General features: G+C 37.1%; 1 protein-coding gene across 1 annotated transcript in view; it reads right to left on the reverse strand.

Moving 5' to 3' along the window:
• Positions 1-21,253: 21,253 nt before the first annotated feature.
• Positions 21,254-24,619, reverse strand: part of tbc1d16 (TBC1 domain family, member 16) — a 34,309-nt gene continuing 30,943 nt past the window's right edge. Inside the window, exons 11-12 of the mRNA XM_079818827.1 lie at positions 22,983-23,129; positions 21,254-22,105 (exon numbers count right to left, since the gene is read on the reverse strand). Of these exons, the coding sequence (XP_079674953.1) occupies positions 21,839-22,105; positions 22,983-23,129 (414 nt within the window). The 3' untranslated portion in view covers positions 21,254-21,838. The remainder of the gene's footprint in view (positions 22,106-22,982; positions 23,130-24,619) is intronic.

Genomic DNA, 24,619 nt, shown 5'->3' on the forward strand with positions numbered 1-24,619 from the left:
CCTGTCGGTCTCACAGTGTCACCATGTGTTTGACACTACAGCAGGCCTGACACTCATTTGAAAAATGAATTAAAACCATTAGGCTAATACGTGATTTAGCAAGACTCTCATTTTCGACAGTGAGTAAATGCTCATCTGCAGGGTGGAGACACACACACAAACACACTTATATGGTGACTTTCCATAGATATAATGGTTTTTATACTGTACAAATGGTATATTCTCTCCCGTTACACTAACACTACCCATTACAGAAAACGTTCTGCACTTTTAGATTTTCAAAAAACATAATTTAGTCTGATTTATAAGCTGTTTTCCTCATGTGGACAACAAAAAAAAAAGTCCCCACAAGGACAAGGATTTTAGATATTGCCTAGCCTGGATGCCAGCCGAACTTTTGCCAACCCACAACATTTGAGGTCGGGAGGTTCTGACATATTCTGACTAGAATTGAGTAAGACAACGTCAGGCTAGATATTGCCATCTATGGGGGGACATTTTGTCCTCATAACGTAGCGTTTACTTAAACCACACACACGTATGCAAACATGGCTGTGGGCCGTTATCAGCATGTCCTTGAGAGGAGAATGTGAAGTGAGGTGTGTTTTCCCGCTTTCTGTCCTGCCCAGCACCTGCTCTTTACAAACAACAAACAGATATTCCGCATGAGAACAATTTAACTTTGGGATACACTGAATGACAATTGCACATTACAGCTTTAGTGGTGAGTCACATGAGGTGGACTGCCAAATAAAAAGTATGTGTCAACTGTAACAGTGAGATTTTGAGCATGGAAACTGTATCTATACTTTATTGTCCCCAAAGGGAGATTTGATACCATATACCCTGCGGAAAAATCCAGCATTGTTAGTCACCAGTACTTTGTCAGCACTATAGCAGCTCTCACCAGCCTGGACCAACTAGGTATTTATGCTGGTTTATCAGCAGGGCAGTTTTGCACACACAGTACTCACCCACAAATAAACTTATAAACATGTCTATCCATTTATTTATTCATTTTTATTCATCCTTATTATTGAGCATTTTTATATATATCAAATATTTTCATAAAAATAATTATACCTTTTTTACATGAATGACTCGTTCTATTCTATTTTTCATTATTTATTTAGGCTATTAAATTTGCACTGTCGGTCGAAAGCTTGGCATAATTATGATTAATAATTAAGAAGTCTCTTATGCTCCCCATTTATTTGATCAAAAATACATGGTAATATTGTGAAAAATTATTTAATATATATGAGACTCACTGTAAGACATTATATTTTAGCAAATTTCTTCGACACCATACATTTAATTCTGGATGTCCAGTAAAGAGCACATTCAGGGCTTTGCAGAGATTCCAAATGTTTGGAGGTTTCACCATGACAACTCCTTCCACTTGGTCTTTAGATATGACTTTATATTGACTGAATGACTAAACTCTTAAGGGAATATGATAATATTTTGTCATTATCATTTTATGACTTACAGCATTATCAGGCATTTTAAATGATATATTAATATTTCTATATAATTTGAGATATTATAAAAATGTTGGCAAGTTATTACTTTCATTGTTATAGCTACTTCTTTTCTCATTACATTTTGTGCATAGAACGCATTAATATGCAAATTAGAGATGGGGAAAAGCCACTTTTGGCCATGTTTACAAGCTTATTGTTTAAAGTAAAATAGAATATCAAATCATTCTCTAATAGCATACCATAGTTGAGGATCTTTGTAGAAATCTTCAAAGTCCTGAAAACCCTGATTTACACTAACGTTGTTTCCAACATTATTCCATTATTCCAACATAATAATGTTTCCAACATTATTCTCATATCTGTTTTACAGAGGCCAAGTTATAGAAGAAAGAAAAATAGCCTGGAACCTAACAATTGACTTGGTTACTGAATATAAAAATGTAATATAAAAAACAGTGTTTTGGTTATAGAGTCTTGTTTTCATTTTCTTATTAACTGAGTGCTGGGGTCCTCTACATATCACAGAATATTAAATAAAACATTTAAAAAAAGATTTCACCATTTCTTTCTTATACTCCAAATAATGTAATGATTAAAACCCAGCCCCGCCCCTCTTTTTTTCTATGGGTCTCAGGAGGATATTACAAAATAATGGTTTTCAGTTTTAATATATTTTAAGATGTAATTTATTCTTGTGATGGTAAAGCTGAATTAGAATGATTTCTGAAGGATCGTGTGACACTGAAGACTGAAGTAATGATGCTGAAAATTCAGCTTTGACATCAGAAGAATAAATCTTAAATATATTAACAGAAAACAATTCAAATTGTTTGAAAAACACAAGAGACTAAAAAACAGAGTCCAATTTCCAACCATTCAGACGTGTTAATGTTTGGAGAAAACCAAAAGATTCCTTCATGTAATGATCTGAGCAGCCCCCTCATGGGAATCATTACTCCTGGTAATTGCTTTTCAAGGTTGTATAATATGGCCAAAGAAACATTTCACGAGACCAGGTGCACCCGATGTTGCTCAAGCAGTTCCTGTAAAATATCCTAAACACTCCAGACAGCATTCCAAAAGACTGAAAACAGAATCTGACCACCTTATTTTGCAACATGGATTTAAGCTATTTTCTGTGAATGTGTGAGACTTGCGTTATGGGTATGAGAATGTTACATTTCGGACAGTGGAAATCGAGCAGTCCTGTAATAATAGTGTGGCTGCAGTTATGGCTCACCGTGCTGGGACACCAGCATCCCTTTGCATCCTCCTTTGATGATCAGAAATGAGTTCCAGGTGTTGTGTTCCCACTTGCCGCATCTGTTTAGTTGTGGTTACCAATGGCAACGCTGGCACGTGCTCAGAAGGCTAGACATCGGGATGAAAGAGGACGGAGAATGAGGCAGGGAAACCATGAATGAATGGATGAACAGAAGCCCCTTGCATGTCTGAAATACGAGGAGAAATCTGAATTATTGGCTCCTAAGATAAGACCCAAACTTCATACTAAAAATAGCTAAATGATGAAGAAACATGAATTTTGAATATGACACCAGAACTGTAATCAGATAGAGGTTCTTTCATACACTGTAACAAATGTTGGGTTATTTTTTCTACCCAAATCCTTGGTTGAGCCTTTTGCGTAATTTTTTTTTCTTCCCTTCAGTATTTGGGTAGTTTTTGTGGTACCAGCTCCTGGGTCAGATGTAACAACCCAGTGTTTCGGTAGTTGTTGTGTTACCCAGATCCTGGGTCAGACGAAACAACACAGTGTTTGGGTAGTTTTTGTGTTACCCAGCTCCTGGGTCAGATGTAACAACCCAGTGTTTGGGTAGTTGTTGTGTTACCCAGATCCTGGGTCAGACGAAACAACCCAGTGTTTGGGTAGTTGTTGTATTACCCAGCTCCTGGGTCAGCTTTCTCTCGCAGTGCATAATCAAACAAAGCCTAAAGGTCTTGACCCTGCGGAAGATAATTTTGTTCTTCCCACCTTTTTCTACAATTATTATTACCATTATTTACTGATATTTTTTTACAGGCTGTGTTGTTTCACTGACGAAAGTACTAAAATAAACATGCATGCTTAAATGGATGTTTGGGTCGTTTATATTTTTTATTTTCAAAATGTATCCTATTTAATTATATATACAGTGTATATATATTAAACTTAAACTTAATCTTAAACTTTCAAATTTTCATTATTTTCATTCAATGTCACCAATTTAATCAAAGATTTAATAAAATTTAACTGCTCATTTGCTGAAATCATTCAACTGTTGTTACATGTACAGCCTAAAGCACGATTTAAACCAATATGTTTCATACATTATAACTATTTCCGATCGTCTTTTGCAACCGACATGCGCAGTTGAACCTGCGTGACGTCAGTGTGACGTTGGAGGAAAATTGGTCTATATTTACCCAGCCCTTGGGTTGAAAACAACCCAAATTGGATTGTTTTTAACCTAGTGTTTTTAGAGAGTAAAGCAACATTATTTGCGCAAAATGTAATAAAATTTGCTTCTAATTTAAGTATATTCTTTTAGTCATATAAACTGTCTGTATGGCAAAAAAAGAAAAATAGAAAATCCTTCAGAATACTCAAAATACTTCAGGTAAAATACCTGCATAACATTGTCTATTTGATAAAATGTTGAAAAATGAAGCAGACTAATCAGCTCTCTGGAGATGGCAGAGCTGAAAAACAAGGGATAAAGCACTGGGGAGGACGGCCATGTGTGCTCAGCTGTGTGTTATGTGCCAACGATTGCTTTTCCCAACTTCATTTCAGAAACCACAAATTGCTCTCTAGGCTTTGAACAATCTGTTCTTCCAAGTCAACATTCACAACATTGAGTGTCATTCCTCAGATCAGTTACATTTTATCCAACATATGGGGCTTATTGAGTCACACAGACTAAGAAAATAAATTATTTATAAACATAACACACATTTTGGACCAACAATATGCCACCTATAATGCTGTCACAAGTTACAAACAGAGTTGCAATGGAAACCTTTGGATTTGTATGGGTTTTCTGAACTCCAAACATCCATTGCAGCATGTTATGCAGTTGCTGTAATTGAAATTACAAATTACAATGTCTCGTGCTGCTATTTGATAATTTGCTGAATAAGGCATTTTGTGCTTACTAAACTACGTATGAAAACACAAATCAACACTTCCTGTTTACAGAAGAATTTCTAATCCACAGTGTTGAAAACTCATTTATGGCATATGCAGAATCAGTTTCTAAAACATGCTAGCCTTGAAACAGATGACAGAAAAGGCAGTAAACGCATGTATTATTCTCTTTGCTGCGTCATGGAAAGGATGCCAGGTTTTGGTTGGGTCTCATTGCAGACTTTGGCTCCCTGGAGAGACCTCATGAACAATGATTTTCAGTGGAAGAACAATAATCAGCCGTGGACGGCTTAGAGACAAATCTGTGCTGTTTGGAGGGATTTTACAATGTTTTGAGTAAGCTATCAGAAAGCAGAACAATCCAAACATATTTGGTCTGCCAAGATCATCACATTCTCCCCCAAAGAGCTCATCCAAGACTGAACTCCGTCTTCAATCAGTTAGTCAACAGACTTATTTGTCTGATTAGAGGCGGTGTCCCATGACATCCTCTATCCTAAAGACATCTCAGATATTTTCAGTATCAGAAACAATGAGTGACCTTGAATTACAATGCATCCTGAAATAGCCTAATGCATCGTATGTACAGTGGTCTGAAAAAGTACTTGGACCATGTCTCAATGTCAGTGCATTAGGAAATAAAATATCAAACCAAGTGTGTATGTATAGGCTACATAAATACACACATTATTCCAGCGCTAAAAGAGAAGACCTAGGATGAACCGATTCACTAGAATGAATCAGATCTGGCAGCACTACATATGAGACAGAGAAAACCGTTTAGACCGCTTAGAACGAACCAATGTACTAGAGTTTCAAACACTAAATGAGAAAGAACTGCTTAGGACCAACCGATTTACTAGTATGAGTCAGACCGAGAGGATAATTTAGGATGAACTGATTCACAAGAATGAATCACTTGCCAGCTTAGGCCAAATCAATTTACTAGAATTATTTGGATTTCCAGAACTACACACAAGAGAGGGGGAACGAGCCAAATTATAGGCAACAAGGACGAAGCGATTCATTAAAATAATTCAGATTTTCACTACTTACAACCGAAAGAGCACTGTATCAAAGACTTTATAGGAAGACGGTGCACTCTGATTACTTATGAATGGGAGAAAGTGCAACGCCCAATATGGTGAATAAGCCCCGCCTTCTAAATGAAAGAGCCAATCTTTAATTAGTAAAGTCATCGCGCCACAGCAGCTGCTGCTCTGGTTGCTATAGAAACAGGCAGTGTTCTGAGATGCACGCTTAGGATTGCGCATCCAGGCTGAAAAATGCTTTTTTTTGTCATGATTCAAGAATTTAATGTTTCCTTATTCAAAGAGAGAGGAGCTGCATTTGCATGTCCGAGAGGCGTTTCAAAGATGGCCGCCGAGGGAAATGACTCGTCTTAAAGGGATTTTGACTGTATACAAGTGAGAAAGAACCGTTTAGAACGAAACAATTCACTGTTATAATCGTTGAAAATAGTTTGTTGATGGAAAAGCCAAAATACTGTCCAAATGAAGTCAAAAGTAGGCCTATTGCAATTTTCACAAATTAAATAAGTGAACACTCATTTAGCCATGGCACCTGAGTCATCCAGTGTTTCAAATGACTCACACTAGCTTATGTTCCCACTGTATCAACCCCCACAAACTGCTTCAGTCACGCTTACGTCCCTCTCAAAAAGTTTTCACGATCTTGCTCTGTCATAGAGTCAGAGTCGTTCCTGACAGAGAGAGAATAGGGTGGCTAGAGTGGAGGTATTTTTCTGACAGAAAGGATTCCCTGAGAGAGGCTCTAATTACGGTGGAAACCCCCGTCATGAGTACAGAGGATTGTGACTCGCAGAATCACGTCAAGTGTAGCATATCATGAATCAAACTCCCAATTCATATATATCCTATTCATTATCAGAACATTCAGAATATAACAGGCTTGGTCTTGGCATTCGAGAAAGAGAAATTTCATGGGGGCTATTACTATCTTTTCAGTAATATTTGTGCGCGGTGCGCCTTATTACAAGTATAAATCCTAAACTTAAGTTGACTAGGCTGAAATAATATCCTCCTGGGAACCAGGAATATAATTTTGTCCTCTGTAGTGGACATTTTATAGTGAATTTAAGACCCAGACAGCAACATAGTGTACATGTCACAGTTTTAACAGGCTTTTCAGAGATACCAAATGTTTGGAGATTTCACCATGACAACAACTTCTCCTTGGTCTTTAAAAAGGACCGTCTTTAATTTAGTGATCAAATGTAGCACTCAAAATATGATAATATTTTGCAATTATCATTTGACTACCTGATCTGAATCTGACTAACTTTCAAATTGTTGGTCATAAATCAACATCTCAAGAAAATGTTATGGGGTTTCTATATTCAAAATATGACTGTTTCAAAACAGGGCATTGATTTCATACATGAGACATGTTTATCAGGCATTTTGGGAGACACAACAAGCAAATAGGGGGAAAAAATATACATCAATATTCCGATGAAATATTAGATATTATGATAATGTTGCCAATTATTACTCCATTATTACACTCCTTTTTTTCATTATATTTTGCCTGAAGAACTCATTAATATGCTAATTAGATACGGTGTAGATACATTGTATTGAATGAGACTCATACTCATTTATGGCCATTTTACCCACACATTGCATTAAGTAAAATGGTATATCAATTCATTCCGGAATATCTTTCATAACATAGTTGAGAATCATCTTTATGTAAAGTTTGGTAAAAAAAAAATTAAAAATAAAATCCAATAGTTTTTTCATTTCATGTCTTTATTTTTTATATAAAAAAATATTTCTTAAGTGAGTCCTGGTGCCACAGAGGACATAGCATAACATAATAAAATATATATTTTTCAAAATATTTTTTTCCCCCATTTGTTTCTTATGCTCACTGTAAAAAAAAAATGTCACGATTTTATATCACACTTTTGTAAAATCAACTCCATTGTATCAACCCAAATTTTTTATTTCAATGAACTCAAAATTTTAAGGCAACCAGGTAACCAGGTTAAACCAACAATATTTTTTTTAAAGCGTAAACAATGTAATTACATGAAAAAATACAAAATTATAAACTTTTTCTGGGTCTCAGGAGGATATATTGCTTTATGATTTGCATTAGTGTTATGAATGACACTTTGTGAGACTATAGATTTAGAGTTTTATTTGTCACCAATGTTTATGTGCTGGTTATGGCCGAAAATGTGATTTAAAAAAAAAAGCTCAATAGTAACCTTTTCACATGAAATTATTCAAAATTATTTCCTTTCACAAATGACACCATTACCTGATAATTACCCATTTGGAGTTTCAGTGAGTTCAGAATTTGAAGTATGGACAAATAAGAAGATATAGACCTTAGTAACAGTTTTAGATCATTAGAATGGAAAAGATTGGTTTCTATATGCTTTTTAAAATCCTGAATCAGGCAGATTACAAATGCAAACAGTTAATTAAATAAATAAATCAGCACTCTTCTTCATTCCCTTGTGAGAGTGGGTGTGCAACAGAGTCTGTGTAAGAGTTCAATGTAGAATCCTCAAACACTTGATAACATCTGTGCGTATTATTCATAAGTATACTTAGCAAGAAACAGAGAGAAAACCTCTTCTTTCCAAAATGCATTAGTGATCGCCTGTAGGCTCAACACAGCACTACTGGAGCTGTATTCTGTGACTTGTGAAAGACCAAAAAGACATACATGAACATCTCTGCTAATAGATATGTGCCTAACCGTGAAAACACAATTATTAAACAACAAAAACGCATTTGTGCAAGGCAAATGGAAGTCTACCTTATAGTGCATTTTCAGCCATTATTGCTGCCAAACTCCTAAAATGACCTTTTAATGATTAAATTGACCTTCCCAGAGAATGCTGTCGGCTGATCAAGATCTGTCCAATCAGTGCTAATTGATTAACAGATTAAGATAGAGCAGGGAGGGTTATGAAAGGACAGATATACATTTAATGATATTCACCAGAACCATTGAGATTATTTAGTCAAAACAGCATTATTTATTTCTTTATCAATTGAGCCCAGGGAGAAATCCGGGAAATATAACTGCATAATCAAAAGAATATAAAACACGAGGATGTACAGTATGGGTGAGTCTGGGTATTTACAGGGCACTTTAACTGCTCAAGAGCTCTTGTTTATCTGACCTCATGTAAGAGTTGATCTGGGAGTTAAAAGCGGCTCCCTGGAAACCGTCGCCAAGGAAATAACTAGCTGGAAACACACCAGGACCACTGGGAACATTCTTCAGCTTAAATCTCGTAAAGATTTGATACATCTCTCTGCTGTTTAGCTTAATTCTTCTTTATTGAAATTCATGAATGCTCAGGATTTATTTCAAGGCCTGTACTGTTGAATAATTAAATGTATTATTTACTAATCCTCTAATATGAACACCAGCAGAGCCCAGCTCATCATATAAATGAGTTTTAGAAGAAAAATACAACTTGACCTGTGTACATTTTTTGTTTTTGTTTCTCTTGCTGTGTTATACTGTTACGATAATGATTATATCTAAGCATTTGTATCAACACAATAAAAGTCTTATGTTCCATAAAACCAGTTCTTTGCTGAATGAGAAACACATTTATTCAAATAAATCACAAACCATTTTTTAATCATTCTACATGGTTTATTTGTGGTTTAAATAAATTGTTTATTTGATGGTGATCAGTTTAATTGAGCTATTTTTAGGGTCTGTGTCAGGGTTATTATAGTTAACTAAAACTAACACCATAAACAAATTGTTACTTAAAATAAAATATTTGAATAAATTATTTTATTTCATCTAGTTGTAATTTCTCATTATCATTTATTTTAACTTGATGTACTAAAATAACTAAAACATAAATAAAAACGAATAAAAACAATATAGACATTATAAAAAAAGAAAAAAGTTAAATAAAAATGACAACAACAAAAAATACTAAAACTTTAACGGAAAATATTAAAAATAAAAGATATTCAAACTATTATTAGAAACTATAGAGAATGTGAAGCTACGTCACACCGAGTTGCATGCTGGGAAGGCACCTCCATCTTAAGAGGATCACCAATTTAATACCAAAACCTGCACCTTTTGTTTTGTTTTTGCCTTTAAATTAAATATTCACATTCTCCATGGCATTGTTTACAGGGAAGAGCAGCTATTTTATTTCATTCCATGATATTTTGATGTTTTCACTGTAGTTTTGCAGAATTACATCTATCTGGTTACAATGACAACAGTGGCTGCATCCGAAGTCGCATACTTTCCTGCTATATAGTAGGTGAAAAACAGTATGTGACAAAAGAAGTATGTCTGAACTCAGTACTCATAAAAGAGTAGGGGAAAAAGTCCCAGGATGACCTACTACTTCCGGCGAGATTGTGAAGTGTGCATACAATGGACACCTTCCTATCCCATGAGACCACGACCATGAGACAACAATGAGATTTTTGACAATCACAACAGAAAATCACATCACTGCATTAAACTCACTAGCAGAAAGGCAGGGCAATCAGAGAAACAAGCGTACAGCCATCTTTAGAATTGTGTTTGAACTTCTGTTTTTGTGGTAGCTCTGTACATGGCATCTTATTGTTGTTAGAAATTGTAGTCTGTCCTGAATCCAAAGTAGCCTATATTTAGATATGAGCTCATCCCCAAAATGGCTTAATTATCATAGAGAAGAAGAAAGTCAAGTTATATTGTTTATGTACCATTTGGGTTGATTAAATCCTGAGCAAATGGTCATCAATTAGTAGAATGGGAATGGGTGTGGGGCACTAAGTCTCAAATTCATTAACATACAGACCACAGCTGTTACAGGATATTTGAGATTTGGATGTTCTGGGTTCATTGTGACGCCGGTGAACCCAATGGGTTTCATGTACTTTGTCAATGCTATTGCTGCAATAAACTTTATCTTTGAGATCTATGTGCAAAAGTTACACTCACCTAAAGGATTATTAGGAACACATACTAATACTGTGTTTGACCCCCTTTCGCCTTCAGAACTGCCTTAATTCTATGTGGCATTGATTCAACAAGGTGCTGAAAGCATTCTTTAGAAATGTTGGCCCATATTGATAGGATAGCATCTTGCAGTTGATGGAGATTTGTGGGCTGCACATCCAGGGCACGAAGCTCCCGTTCCACCACATCCCAAAGATGCTCTATTGGGTTGAGATCTGGTGACTGTGGGGGCCATTTTAGTACAGTGAACTCATTGTCATGTTCAAGAAACCAATTTGAAATGATTCGAGCTTTGTGACATGGTGCATTATCCTGCTGGAAGTAGCCATCAGAGGATGGGTACATGGTGGTCATAAAGGGATGGACATGGTCAGGAACAATGCTCAGGTAGGCCGTGGCATTTAAACGATGCCCAATTGGCACTAAGGGGCCTAAAGTGTGCCAAGAAAACATCCCCCACACCATTACACCACCACCAGCCTGCACAGTGGTAACAAGGCATGATGGATCCATGTTCTCATTCTGTTTACGCCAAATTCTGACTCTACCATCTGAATGTCTCAACAGAAATCGAGACTCATCAGACCAGGCAACATTTTTCCAGTCTTCAACTGTCCAATTTTGGTGAGCTTGTGCAAATTGTAGAATCTTTTTCCTATTTGTAGTGGAGATGAGTGGTACCCGGTGGGGTCTTCTGCTGTTGTAGCCCATCCGCCTCAAGGTTGTGCGTGTTGTGGCTTCACAAATGCTTTGCTTTATACCTCGGTTGTAACGAGTGGTTATTTCAGTCAAAGTTGCTCTTCTATCAGCTTGAATCAGTCGGCCCATTCTCCTCTGACCTCTAGCATCAACAAGGCATTTTCGCCCACAGGACTGCCGCATACTGGATGTTTTTCCCTTTTCACACCATTCTTTGTAAACCCTAGAAATGGTTGTGCGTGAAAATCCCAGTAACTGCGCAGATTGTGAAATACTCAGACCGGCCCGTCTGGCACCAACAACCATGCCACGCTCAAAATTGCTTAAATCACCTTTCTTTCCCATTCTGACATTCAGTTTGGAGTTCAGGAGATTGTCTTGACCAGGACCACACCCCTAAATGCATTGAAGCAACTGCCATATGATTGGTTGATTAGATAATTGCATTAATGAGAAATTGAACAGGTGTTCCTAATAATCCTTCAGGTGAGTGTATGTGCATTGTAATGTTTGAAGCGGATGTCATAACAAATATCAGTTTTAATTATAAATTTATCAACAAATATCAATTTAAAATGAGCGATTCATTCATAAATTCATAACATCTTACCTTCATGCAGTGGAAACACAAACCGGAAGGCAGAACGCAATGAGCGCAGTGCTAAAAAGGGGCGGGGCCACATAAGGTCTATAATAGCATAAATAACACTAAAATAACACTCTGGTCTATGTTTAAAAGTGAAACACTTTTACAATGATGCTTTGTTGATGTCACATCAGTGTTTTACTTGTATTGTACAACTTCTATAACATAAACCTCTCTAATCAGCTAGTTGGTTAAACCAAAGACTTTATATATAAGAAGACGGTGCACTCTGATTACTTATGAATAGGAGAAAGTGCAAAGCCCAATATGGCGAATAAGCCTTCTAAATGAAAGCGCCAATCGTTGCTTAGTAAAGTCATCGCGTCACTGCAGCTGCCCGGTTGCTATAGAAACAGGCAGTGTTCTGAGATGCACGTTTAGGATTGGGCATGTTAGCTTTGTCCAGTCTGAAAAATTCAGTTTTTTGCCATGAGCATTAAGCATTTAGAAACAAAATTTATTGAGTTGAATCGTACGTTTGGCAAACAGTTTAGGAGAACTGCACTTGCATACCAGAGATGCGTTTCAAAGATGGCTGCCGAGTGAAAGGACTCGTCTTAAACTTAACTTTGGTTAAAATGATGTAAATCAAAATATATAGGCCAACCTAAAGAATAATTTATAATAAGTCAAATAACAGGCCTCAATTTCATCATTTTTTTTTTCCAAAATCAAAACGGTATATTCCAGAATGAATCAATTCCATTGTAAACAAAAGAACAATTTGAACAATCAGTTTGTCATTGAAACACTGTCCTTTAGGCCTCCAGGCTAATATATAGCCTAGAAATCTAGACGCACCCTAGCGGCAGAACATTTATTTTGCCGGTAGACCTGAGAGCTGGAAAAACCAAACTCTGGTCAGGCCAATCAAAGCGTGTGTAGAGTCGGTGGGTGGGATTAACATAATGACGGAGCGGAGTTGCGGAGATTCTGCGTGCTACAGGTAAACAAAGAAGCTGACGACCAGCGTCTTTCAAATCGGTTTTGGCCGCTACTCTGGAAGACTTGGAGTTAAAGGTCCTGTTCTTCGTGATCCCATTTTTCAAACTTTAGTTAGTGTGTAATGTTGCTGTTAGAGCATTTATAATACCTGTAAAATTATAAAGCTCAAAGTTCAATGCCAAGCGAGATATTTTATTTAACAGAAGTTCCCTTTCAAAGCCTACAGCGAACGGCTGGTTAGGACTACATCCTGGTATTTCCTGCTTTAATTACGTCAGTAGAGCAGTATGTCGACTAACCTCCGCCCACAAGAACGCGCGAAAAAGGGGGCGTGGTCTTGTTGCTCCCGCGTGGAGAATAGGAAGTGTTGCGTTCGGTTGCGTTCGTATAGTTTGTTTGTTGCCATGTCGTCGAGACGCTGTTATTTTCATCCCGGAGTCAAGTCACCTTTGTTTGGCTTTCCCAGGGACGCTGTACTTAGAGATCATTGAGCGCATGCATCCCCGTTATGGTGAGAGGCGTGACCTTTCCGGTAACGTGTGCTCTGCGTGCGCTAAGCTGCTGTCGAATCACAACACGGGAACCGCTGGCACAATCAGAACTCGTTACGTATTTCTGAAGGAGGGACTTCATAGAACAGGGAAATCTTTCAAGCCGTTTTGAGGACAGTGAAAACAGCAGTATACAGATAAGTAAATTATGTGAAAAATACTGTATTTTTTTACACGCGAAACATGAACACATGTTATATTGCACACTGTAAACACAATCAAAGCTTCAAAAAAACACGAAAAACGGGACCTTTAAGCTTTTCTTTGAGGAAAGAACAAAGAACGGCACTTAAGTCATTCGTAAGAAAAGAAGATGTATTCGGAGTTTAATCTGTCAACTAACATTAGCTCCGCCTCGGTTGGTTGTGGCGCTATCCAATTGCGTGCAGAGGGAATTTGACAGACAACCGTTTATCCCGCCCCTCGGATTGAGCCCTGTCAATGGTGAGTTTCCAGACCAAACATCTTGATGTGGGTCTGGCTTGTCAGGCTAGGTGATATATACAACAACAACAAAAACCCACAGCGATCATGCATCAGTGTTCAGCATTTCATGCGACAGTAGTGATTCTCACTGTGCTCATCTGACGATGATGATGCAGACAAACATGCCTCCAAAATCACATCATACTTACTAAGAATATGAACCCGTCTGTCCAATCTGCACGTTTTGATAAAGTTTATAAAAATAAATACTTGTGTCGTGCAGTCCCTCACACGTCTGGGGAATTTCTATTTTGCTCTCTCTCTCTCTCTCTCTCTCTCTCTCTCTCTCTCTCTCTCTCTCTCTCTCTCACACACACATACACACACACACACACACACACACGCGCACACACACACGCACACACACGCACACACACACACACACACGCACACACACACACACACACACACACACACACACACACACACACACACACACACACACACACGCACACACACACAAACTACTGTGTCAGAAAATGCTCAAATAACATATAGTGGAATTGTTAGTGGCTAAAAACATTCATTTAGAAGTATTCTTACGCATACAGACCAGTGATCTTTTACAAAAGTTAAAAAAATAAATGCAAAAATGCAAGATCAGAAATAAAGGCTAACATTTGATTAACACAGGCTATCAAGTGAAAAAGCAGATTTTGTGCAAGGAAATTATAGTTCTATAATTGCTGACCACATTGCTTTTTTTCTAGTTTTACCATGCTATCCCAATATATATATATATATATATATATATATATATATATATATATATATATATATATATATATATATATACACTACCAGTCAATAATATTTTTTGTTGGTATAACAAATTTGGTATGATATTTTTAAAATGTTTTTAAAGAAGTCTACCATTAGAGTAGGCTAAACGAGGTAAACAAGAACACACGCATGAAACCAATGAATGCCCTTTTAAACTTCATACCGGGTCATAAAGCAAAACTCTGGAGAATAATTTCAGTGCTAAATACTCACCAACGTCTTTGTGAGATGAATATCTCTATTCTCTTGGGAATATCTGTTTCGGTCTTCAGCACCTGCTGGTTCAGCTCCGCTCGCGCTGCCGCTGCCGCTCCCGCTCCCGCGCTCCGCATTTGAAATCTCCACATGAACGGTTTTCTTCAAGCACATTTTGCGCATGCGTATACCGTTTTTCGGATGTAGGACTTGTTCAGCCAACATGGATTTTTCACTTCGACTTCATAGATTGACTGAGCACAGTTAAATATGTTGTGTGAATATACAATTTTAATTTTGAGTGAAGACCTTAAGCTATGATTAGTACAATGCATTTTTTTGCATCGGATAATTATTTGGAAGTCATTTATTGGGCCAATATGTAATGATCAATTTTCACAATTTCCCCTCCCAATTTTTTTTACAGTGTAAGTTTTTACTTGAAAAAAAAGAAAAGAAAAAATATATTACTTTTATTCAGCTATGACGCATTAAATTGCTCAAAAGTGATAGTAAAGCCATTTATAATGTTACAAAAGATTTATATAGCAAATAAATGCTGTTCTTTTGAACTAGCTTAAAGCAAACAATGAACCAGACTAGTTAAATGTTGAGCACACAACCTCATTAGCTGCAGGATCAACTAAGCCCAATCAGCTTGAGCCATGCAGTAATGATATGATTGCATGTAAAGGATCAACCTGAGAATTTCATGACTGAACTATAGGGTGGCATCAATGATTAGATTCATGGTGAAGAAAATAGAAATCCAAGAGAAAGGCCCATCCAGCCTTGCTGTCAGTCACCTCAGGGCTGGTCCAAATGACCTGGGTTTATTAGCACAGCAGCCTGCAGCAGGTGGGCCGGTCTGGCCCAGATAATTGATAATTAGGCGCAATAACACAGCAGTCAGTGCAGTTTCACCATAGGGGGCTAGTCTGCAACCTGCCCTGCCATTCAAAGACAGCAGAGGAAACTCAGCGACAGGTCTGAGGGAGACCCGCGATGGGGAAACCAAAGACTTAAACTAGGTCAGGGTGGAAAACATAAACACACACACTAAAAGCCACTTTCATAAGGTCTGACATTTTTTCCAAAAAAGCTTTTTGTGATTATCCATGACAAATGCAATATTAAAGCTATAATGTTGAGCGAGTACACAGGTTTCATTTAATAAAAGCAACCTGACACCTCTAGGAATACAATCAAGGATGGCTGCGAAATGGCTTATGATATCTTCACATTGTTACCCGGGTCGTGTTTTTATCAGATTTAGCTTTCCTGAAATAGCTCACTCACAGGCAATGGAAAAGGTTCTTGGAAAGCCATTATGGAAAGCCAAAGGAAATTAAAGCTTATCCCAAACCAACTTCTAACTTGTACATTTTAACAGTCCATTGACTAAATGCTCATAATAGCTCGGGTCTTTAGTCGGCTAAGTGTTTGCTTTTGTGTGTGTGTGCTTGTTTCTACCAAAAATGTTTGTTCCTTGCCATTATGTGTTCTGACGTACTTGCACGTCAACGAAAAACAGATGACGCAAGCCAATTTGATGGTTTCGCAAATAAACTGCCTGCAACACAGAAAAACAGCAAATATCTACAATACTGCTGAAAAGTCCCTTTGAGTCAGCATCAAATGCACCGTAAAACCTAACGCTCAAAATAATTAATTAATTTGTTTGAGTAGAGCCAACTCAAATTCACAAGGAAGCATTTATTGAATCAGCTAGTTAATAAAGCTAGCCAAGTTTTCACTACTAAAAATATAAAAAATAAGTTACGATTACATGATAATTTTAAAGGAGTGGTAAACCACATTTTCACTATTCTAACTTTAGTTAGCGTGTAATGTTGCTGCTTGAGCATAAACAACATCGGCAAAGTTACAATGTTCAAAGTTTAAAGCAAAGGGAGATATTTGCTTTTAAAGAAATCCATTTCTAAGGACTACAGCAAACGGCCAGTAGGCGACTACAGACATTCCTCCAGGGTTGCTGACATCACCAGCCCCAATATTTACATAAACCCCTCCTCCGAGAATATTAAATAAGGGGGGGTGAGGCCATTTTGTATCGCTTCGTTGTTGTGGTTAGTAGGCTGGAGTGCTGTTGCTGCAATGCCGACGAAACGCTGTTATTTTCATCCGGATTGCAGGTCTTGCTTTGTTCAGCCTTCCTAGGGACGGGGGTGCGTTGCAGTGCTTTTAACATACAGCATGTTATATGCATGTGTGTATGAGACAGAGGGGAACAGGTCGCAGCAGCAGATATATGCTGCCCATCATAAATCAAAGCACGAGACAGACAGGGGTCGGAGGAGACGACTGGAAAATGTGACATAATGGACAATATTCGTCTGTATTTGCAATTCACGAGCCGCGGTTGAGCTGCGCGAGACAAACACTGCCAGTGTGTGGATGCACGATGGGCGCGCGCGGCTCCCACTGCACATTTCACGGAGGAAAGCTTCCACAATCTTCGCGAGTTCAATGCAGGATTCACACAACGGCTTGTCCTGAAAGATGGATTTAAAAACAGAAGCTGTTTACGGGCCACAACCTGTAAGTATGATTTATTTTTCGTCGATGTGTTTTCCTGAAATAGTTCGTATTGTTAATTGTACGTTGTAGCAAGGAAGTAAACAGATGACAATGCTGTTCTGCAAACCAGTCTGTTAAATGCTCATTCATACTTAACGTTATCTGACGAACACCTAACGTTACAAACACCTAACGTTAAAATCTCAACAGCGAACCTGGCATTAGTGTAAATTATTCTTTGATTAGAGCTTTTATGTATTGTTTATCTACAGGCTTGCTAAACATGGTTCTGTGTGTGATTTGGCTACTAGTAAAGCCAATGTTTAGTGTTCGTTTTGGGTTAATAGTTCTTGCGACAGATATTTGGCTATAATCATTCTAAAAATACAAAGGTAACAGTGCCATTCAGTAGCGATCACTATAGATCCGCAGTCTTTACTCTTGAGGAATGAACAGGTTCTGCTCGATCATCTTCACTAAAATGTTCTGGGTCTGATTCGGGCTCAGATTGGTATGGTTTTATTGACGCCATTGTTTCTAATACTGACCAAAGCACAGTCTACCGGTAAAGGTAAGGGGTGTATCGCTTCCGACAAGCGTGCACTAGGCGTTTAGCGAATCACAACACACTGGGCCAGCTAACCAATCTGAGCCCACTGCGTATTTTTGAGGGACTGGCTTCATACAACCCGGAAATCATCAGACCGTTTTTACAAGGAGGGACAGAGCAGTGTAGAATAAAGGTCAAATATATGAAAAATAATGCAATTTTTTTTTTAAACGAAGCATGAACACATGTTACAGTGCACCCCACAAACACAATCAAGCCTTCGAAAGAATGTGTTTTACCACCCCTTTAATTTAAATATATGAATCAAATTACTCAAATATTTCAAGTTAAGTTCAAAATAAAAATCTGCAAGTTCTGCTTACTTAAACTTGAAATGTCTTAACTAAAAATGTGTGTAACTGATTACCTTATTTTTTTTTTAGTTTTGCCAACTTATTTGGGTTTGCAGTGCGGAAGTTGTGACATTTATGTCGCAGAATTGGACTTTACAATTTGCAATTACAAGTTTATATCTCACAATACAGAGAAAAGAAGTCAGAATTGCGAGTTTATATACATGTAAACTCGCAATTGTGAGATAAAATGTCGCAATTATCTTTTAAAATGTTTTATTCTGGGGCAGAAACAATTGCTTCCATATATATCTGAGTTATCTGAGTAAAATAGCTTCAAGAAAAAAGTAGGACGGGACTTGATTTTGTCCATAGGGAATTAAATAGATGGTTGTGGTTTGCTATTGGTGGATCTCATGTGAGGGACAGTTTGCCCCACCCTCACACCAGTAAACACGTCATCAGAGAAGAGATGACAAAAGGGAGCTATGGGAAGTTATATTGATTAAAGGTCCTGTTCTTCGTGATCCCATTTTTCAAACTTTACTTAGTGTGTAATGTTGCTGTTAGAGCATAAATAATACCTGTAAAATTATAAAGCTCAAAGTTCAATGCCAAGCGAGATATTTTATTTAACAGAAGTTCCCTTTCAAAGCCTACAGCGAACGGCCGGTTTGGACTACATCCTGGTACTTCCTGCTTTAATTACGTCAGTAGAACAGTTTGTTGACTAACCTCCGCCCACAAGAATATGCGAAAAAGGGGGCGTGGTCTTGTTGCTCCCTCGTGGAGAAGAGGAAGTGTTGCGTTCGGTTCGGTTCGGTTCGGTTCGGTTGCGTTTGTCGCCTTGTTGTCCAGACGCTGTTATTTTCATCCCGGAGTCAAATCACCTTTGTTTGGCCTTCAGGGGCTGTAGTTTGAGCGCGTTCATCTCCCCGTTATGGTAAGAGGCGTGACCTTCCCGGGCAACGTGCCCTACGCTGCTGTCGAATCACAACACGGGAACCGCTGGCACAATCAGAATTCGTTACGTATTTCTGAAGGAGGGACTTCATAGAACGAGGAAATTCTCAGGACGTTTTGAGGACAGTGAAAACAGCGGTATACAAATAAGTAAATTGTGTGAAAAATACTGTGTTTTTTTACACATGAAACATTAACACATGTTATATTGCACAATGTAAACACAATCAAAGCTTCAAAAAAACACGAAAAACGGGACCTTTAAAGACTACGCAGACACATGGATTACAAAATAATGATGCCCACGGATAATAAATACTGCAATATTCCATAAAAACAAAAGAATTGTCCATTTAGATTTCATGCTAACTTTAAACACAAAATCATGTTCTGTGATGCAGTAGCTAATAAGACTGTGATTAATTGTTCTGAAATAAATAATCTTCAAGTGAATCACCCTTCAAAAATCTTATTCACAAACAAGCAGTAATTTCCTTTATGCGTCACTTGATGTTGCTAAAACAGTGAGAGAGAGCAGAGATATTCTCCCTAGCATCAACATGAAACTGTAGTGAATCAGCAACAGCTTCGGCGCATAAAAAAATAAAGCAGCAGGCAGATTGATAGCATAAATGGAAAGTGCTATCCTCACATCCTCTAATTATTTCATTAGTACCCTTTTTAGATCTCTCGGCCGTGCCTCAATACACGCTGGGACTCGAGAGAGCAGCAGCCCGATCGCCTAATGGCTAAACGAAAGCCCATAATGTCGGTCATTGACGGAGACTGCATGTTGAGAGGCAGAGCTGCTCTTAAAGAGACTAATGTTACCTTTTGACAGCAATTTGCCGATATCTGCCTTTAAAAGAGGCTCTGGGGACCCGCAAAGACGCCAGGCACCTTTATTCACGCACTCAACCGCGCGCGCGGTGTCTAATCTCTGAGAGTGCGCGCACGTGCGCTCTCTTTCAACCATCACCAGATAAACTAATTAAAGTCAAACTCCCTCTTGGGTTTTTGGAGTTAAGCTCATTCTGTTCGGGAGAAGAAGATTAAGACCTTCTGCTATAGCTGCGGGTTTACCACACGAACGCAATTTCACAACCACACACACAAATGCAAGTCGCAGTTTTAGGATTTAAAATGCATATCATGCTTATATAGGCCTGGTCTACACATAAATGCTCAGTTGGTAATTTATCCATTTGCATTTTAATAATGCATTAACGATATTCCGGGTTAAACAAAAACATTACTTGATTATAGTTTCAAAATAGTGTGAAAAAAATGCTTAATGCAACTCCATAACCCCTTATGGACTGTAAATATGATTTTAACAGCTTTACAGCTCCAATAACAGTTTTTTTTTAAACAGGAGAATTAATACAAGTTATTTTGTCAAATTGTAAGCTTCATTCTTAAATATTTTATTTAATAGTTTCCCCAACAAAACACAGACTGTCCATCAGATTGGTCAAAACCATATGACTTTAATAAATTGTACGATTTTATGTCTTCAAATTACTAATGAAACATTTTTCTGCTTTCGCCTCAGTTTTTTATTTTTTATTTTTTTAAACAAGGGGTGTGTTAAAATGATTTTTTGTGGTAATCAAAATTATTCCACAAATGCTGTTGATTGAGCTCAACTTGGACTTAACCCAGAATATTCCTTTAACTACTAAAGTAAACATGTTAGGAAGACAAAAATGGCTTCCCCCCCTTCATATAACCCTAAATAACTTATTGTGCTACTGTACTACTGACTTATTCAAGCAAAAAATTGTAATAACTAAAATGTTAATCACATTTGCTCAAGCTCAAAATAAACTGTTGGTGCTTCCTTGATGAAAAAAAAGAGTCCATTTGGATTTCACAAGTTATCAAACCAGACGACTCAATGAGAAGAGAAAGATCTTCTCTCATCTATATTTCATCATATTTATTGTGAGGATATGAAAGGCATAGATGATCATAAAACAATAATGCTGTGATATCAGAGAGCCACTGATAACAGTATCCCACTTCATGATTGTTTGATTCATAGTTGAGGATTGCACAGAATAGAAACAAAAATATGTGATCAAACCCAAACTAAACTGAAAAACAAAAACATTCCTTCGACTGCGGTAACATACCACACACAAACATTAACACATGCATACATAGTAGATATAAAAAAGCAAAGGCAAAATATTCTGAGATGTCAGTTCGCTAGATGTGACTTCATGAATGATGGATGAAGACTTACACTTGTTTGTGATAATTGTACTTGTGAATTATTGATGAAACACAAGTTAATGAAGTTCCTCATACTCCAAAAGAGGCCGTCAACATTGGTACCCCAGAATGCATTGATGCACAAGGCAGTGTTTCATACCAGACGTCGAGTACAGCTGTGACGAACACAATGGAGACCTGAAACTCCAGCACTCTGAATGGCGGCTCAGAGGCTAAGCCTTATGGGTAACGGCATTCCTGAGTGCTCGAGTCAAGAGTGCTTGCGGAAAGTGAAAATGTCTCGTGTCTTGGAGCCCCTCTTGCCCTGGTTGGGCTGGTTGGGGCTGGGTAAGGGTGGGCTCTCGGGGGTGGCGGTGCCTCCATAGGGGCAGCTCTGAGAGTCGGGATGCTCTCCGGAACATTCAATGGCGGGGATGTAACGGCTATCCCACATTCCGGGCCCGCACAGTTTACACAGGTCGTGTAAACTGCAAGGAATTCTGGGAAGAAGGCGGAACTGATAGAGCAGACTACGTGCCTAAGATTAGAGACAAAGAGAAAGAGAGATTGACTGCAGGGAATACCAAAAAACATAAATGTAAATAAATAAAAATAGTGCACATAAATAAATAAATTGTGCAAATTAAGTATTAAATGAATTAATATTCAATCTACATATCAAGAGTTTACTGGTCGAGGTAACTCACTCAATTCAGTACCTTATTAAAATAAATAATTCATCTAAAAATATAACGTCATCATGATTTACTCACTCTTATGTCATAGCGTGGAACACAAAAGGACATTTTTTTAAATTTGCTCTCAGAGTTTTCTTTCTTCATCCTTTCTGTAGTTTTTATATTTTATTATTAGACTATATTATTATTCAACTTCCTTTTATTCAGGAACGAAACCGGAGATTAATAATTAATAAAAGATTAATAACCCTTTTAATACACAACAATACAAATATAAAATATTGTAAATCAATCAAATCAATGAATAAATAAATACTAAAAAACACTGAAATATTGAAAACAGTAGCCAGAATCTTAAAAAAAAAAAAAAAAAACAGTGTTCCACTGAAGAAACACAATAATACAGGTTTTTATTTTTAGGCAAACAATTTCATATTTTCAGTTGCTCAGCCTAGTCTGCTTGTTGTATTATGAGGTGCGACTTCTTCTATCGTAATCAAAATGACACAATTTTGATTTTGAGACATTTTTATTCAGAGTTGACAGTTGACACCATGTTCAAAGCTGGTTTGGCATACTAACTTTTGTTGCTGTGAGTAAAATATGTTTTGTATGCAGCGGTAGAGAGATGCATCACCTCTGCATGACACAAAGACACAGCATACATAACCATGAGGAGCTCTGTCAGTGTGTGTGTGTGTGTGTGTGTGTTCATACCTTCCTCAGCACCAGTTCTCCATTCATGTGCATGGAGAGGTTACTAAAGTGCAGCAGCATTTGATCTGTGGCAAGCTGCTGCTCTGTGACATCATCGCCATACAGCACAATGATGGCTACGCACAGGAACAGGTGGAAGTAGTCCGTCTGTAAGAGAACACAGAAAACATAGAATCGAATACCCTACACCAAACATTAAGCGGAAACAACCAATAAAATGACCGATTGAATAAGCTTGACCAATCACGGAGGCCAAATGAGCCAATTAAAAAGCAGTAAATGCTGACATGCAAATGAGGGGGCAACAAGGAGACAAACCACTTTGCTCCCCAAAATCACCTCGTTATTACCATGCCAATGTATGCAAATGGATTCTGTGGAAGCATGATAATTAGCATCTCATCTTCATTAGACACTCTGCAGATCCTTAAAATGATACAGACACCCATTCGTTTATCTGAAGGGGAAGAATTAGCATGTTGTCCTGTTTTATCCAAAGGTAGTGCATTTAAGGAACAACTTAGTCATGGTTTCCATGCCTTCATTTCTACATCATGCTCTGGTTTAAACTTTAAATAAGAATCATAAATAAGTAGAAAAGAGTATATGAATAAAAAAAAGAGAAATAAGGTTCTGCAGTCATACAGTCAGTTCCCATTTCTTTTCAAAGAGAAAAACACAATTTCTTTTAACCATCTTTAATTTTTTTTAGGCATATTATTTAGGCAGATTTAATTTTGTCATCAAGGTAACATTATGAAGAATGAGTTGAAATCAAATAGCATCAGAAATGTTTTGTATCATATGCCATTATGTTCAGCAAAAGTATGTATATGAATAAAGCTGTAATGGAGTTTAGTATTACTACTACTACTAATACTAATATATCACCTCCAGCTATTACTTAAGATTAAACACCTAGTCATTTTTTTGAAAAAAATAAAATATATAAATATTGAATATTTCTAATTATATAGAATTATTATATAATACATTAATATATTAATTTATATGAATAATATACATATTTTATATATATATATATATATATATATATATATATATATATATATATATATATAATTAAACCATATTAAATATATATTACATTATATAAATATTAAATATTTAACATCTCATATTATAAATAAAAATACACAGATACACATAAAATTAATATTTTTTTTTTGTGCTGTGTCAGTGAGAATGTTTACGGGCATGTAAAAAATGAATCCCAGCCTAACCTGGAAAAACAAATCCGTCCTAGATGAAGTAATAGATCAGAATAAATATTACAGTGAACAAGAATTCTATTGTTATTATATTGTTTGTTCGATGCTAAATATATACATTAAAAATGAGAGATGGATTGACCAAAAAAAGTCTTTGCTTGCATTTGCATAGATAATACGGCTGTATAAGATTATTTTTTATGTTTAGTTATTTTACTTCCAAATTTGTTGCGAGATGCATTATTATAGAAATTCATTCAAAAACCTAAGGAAACATTGCTTAATGTAATGTTATAATATACAACTATATAATAATGTGTGAAATCGGTTATGCTCACTTGAGCCTCATCATGCTCTAAATACCCCTGAGACAAATTAACTCTGGAACATGAGCTGTTTTGAAGC

The sequence above is a fragment of the Gobio gobio genome (assembly GCF_949357685.1).
Source record: "Gobio gobio genome assembly, chromosome: 1".
In the NCBI taxonomy this organism is placed as follows: domain Eukaryota; kingdom Metazoa; phylum Chordata; class Actinopteri; order Cypriniformes; family Gobionidae; genus Gobio; species Gobio gobio.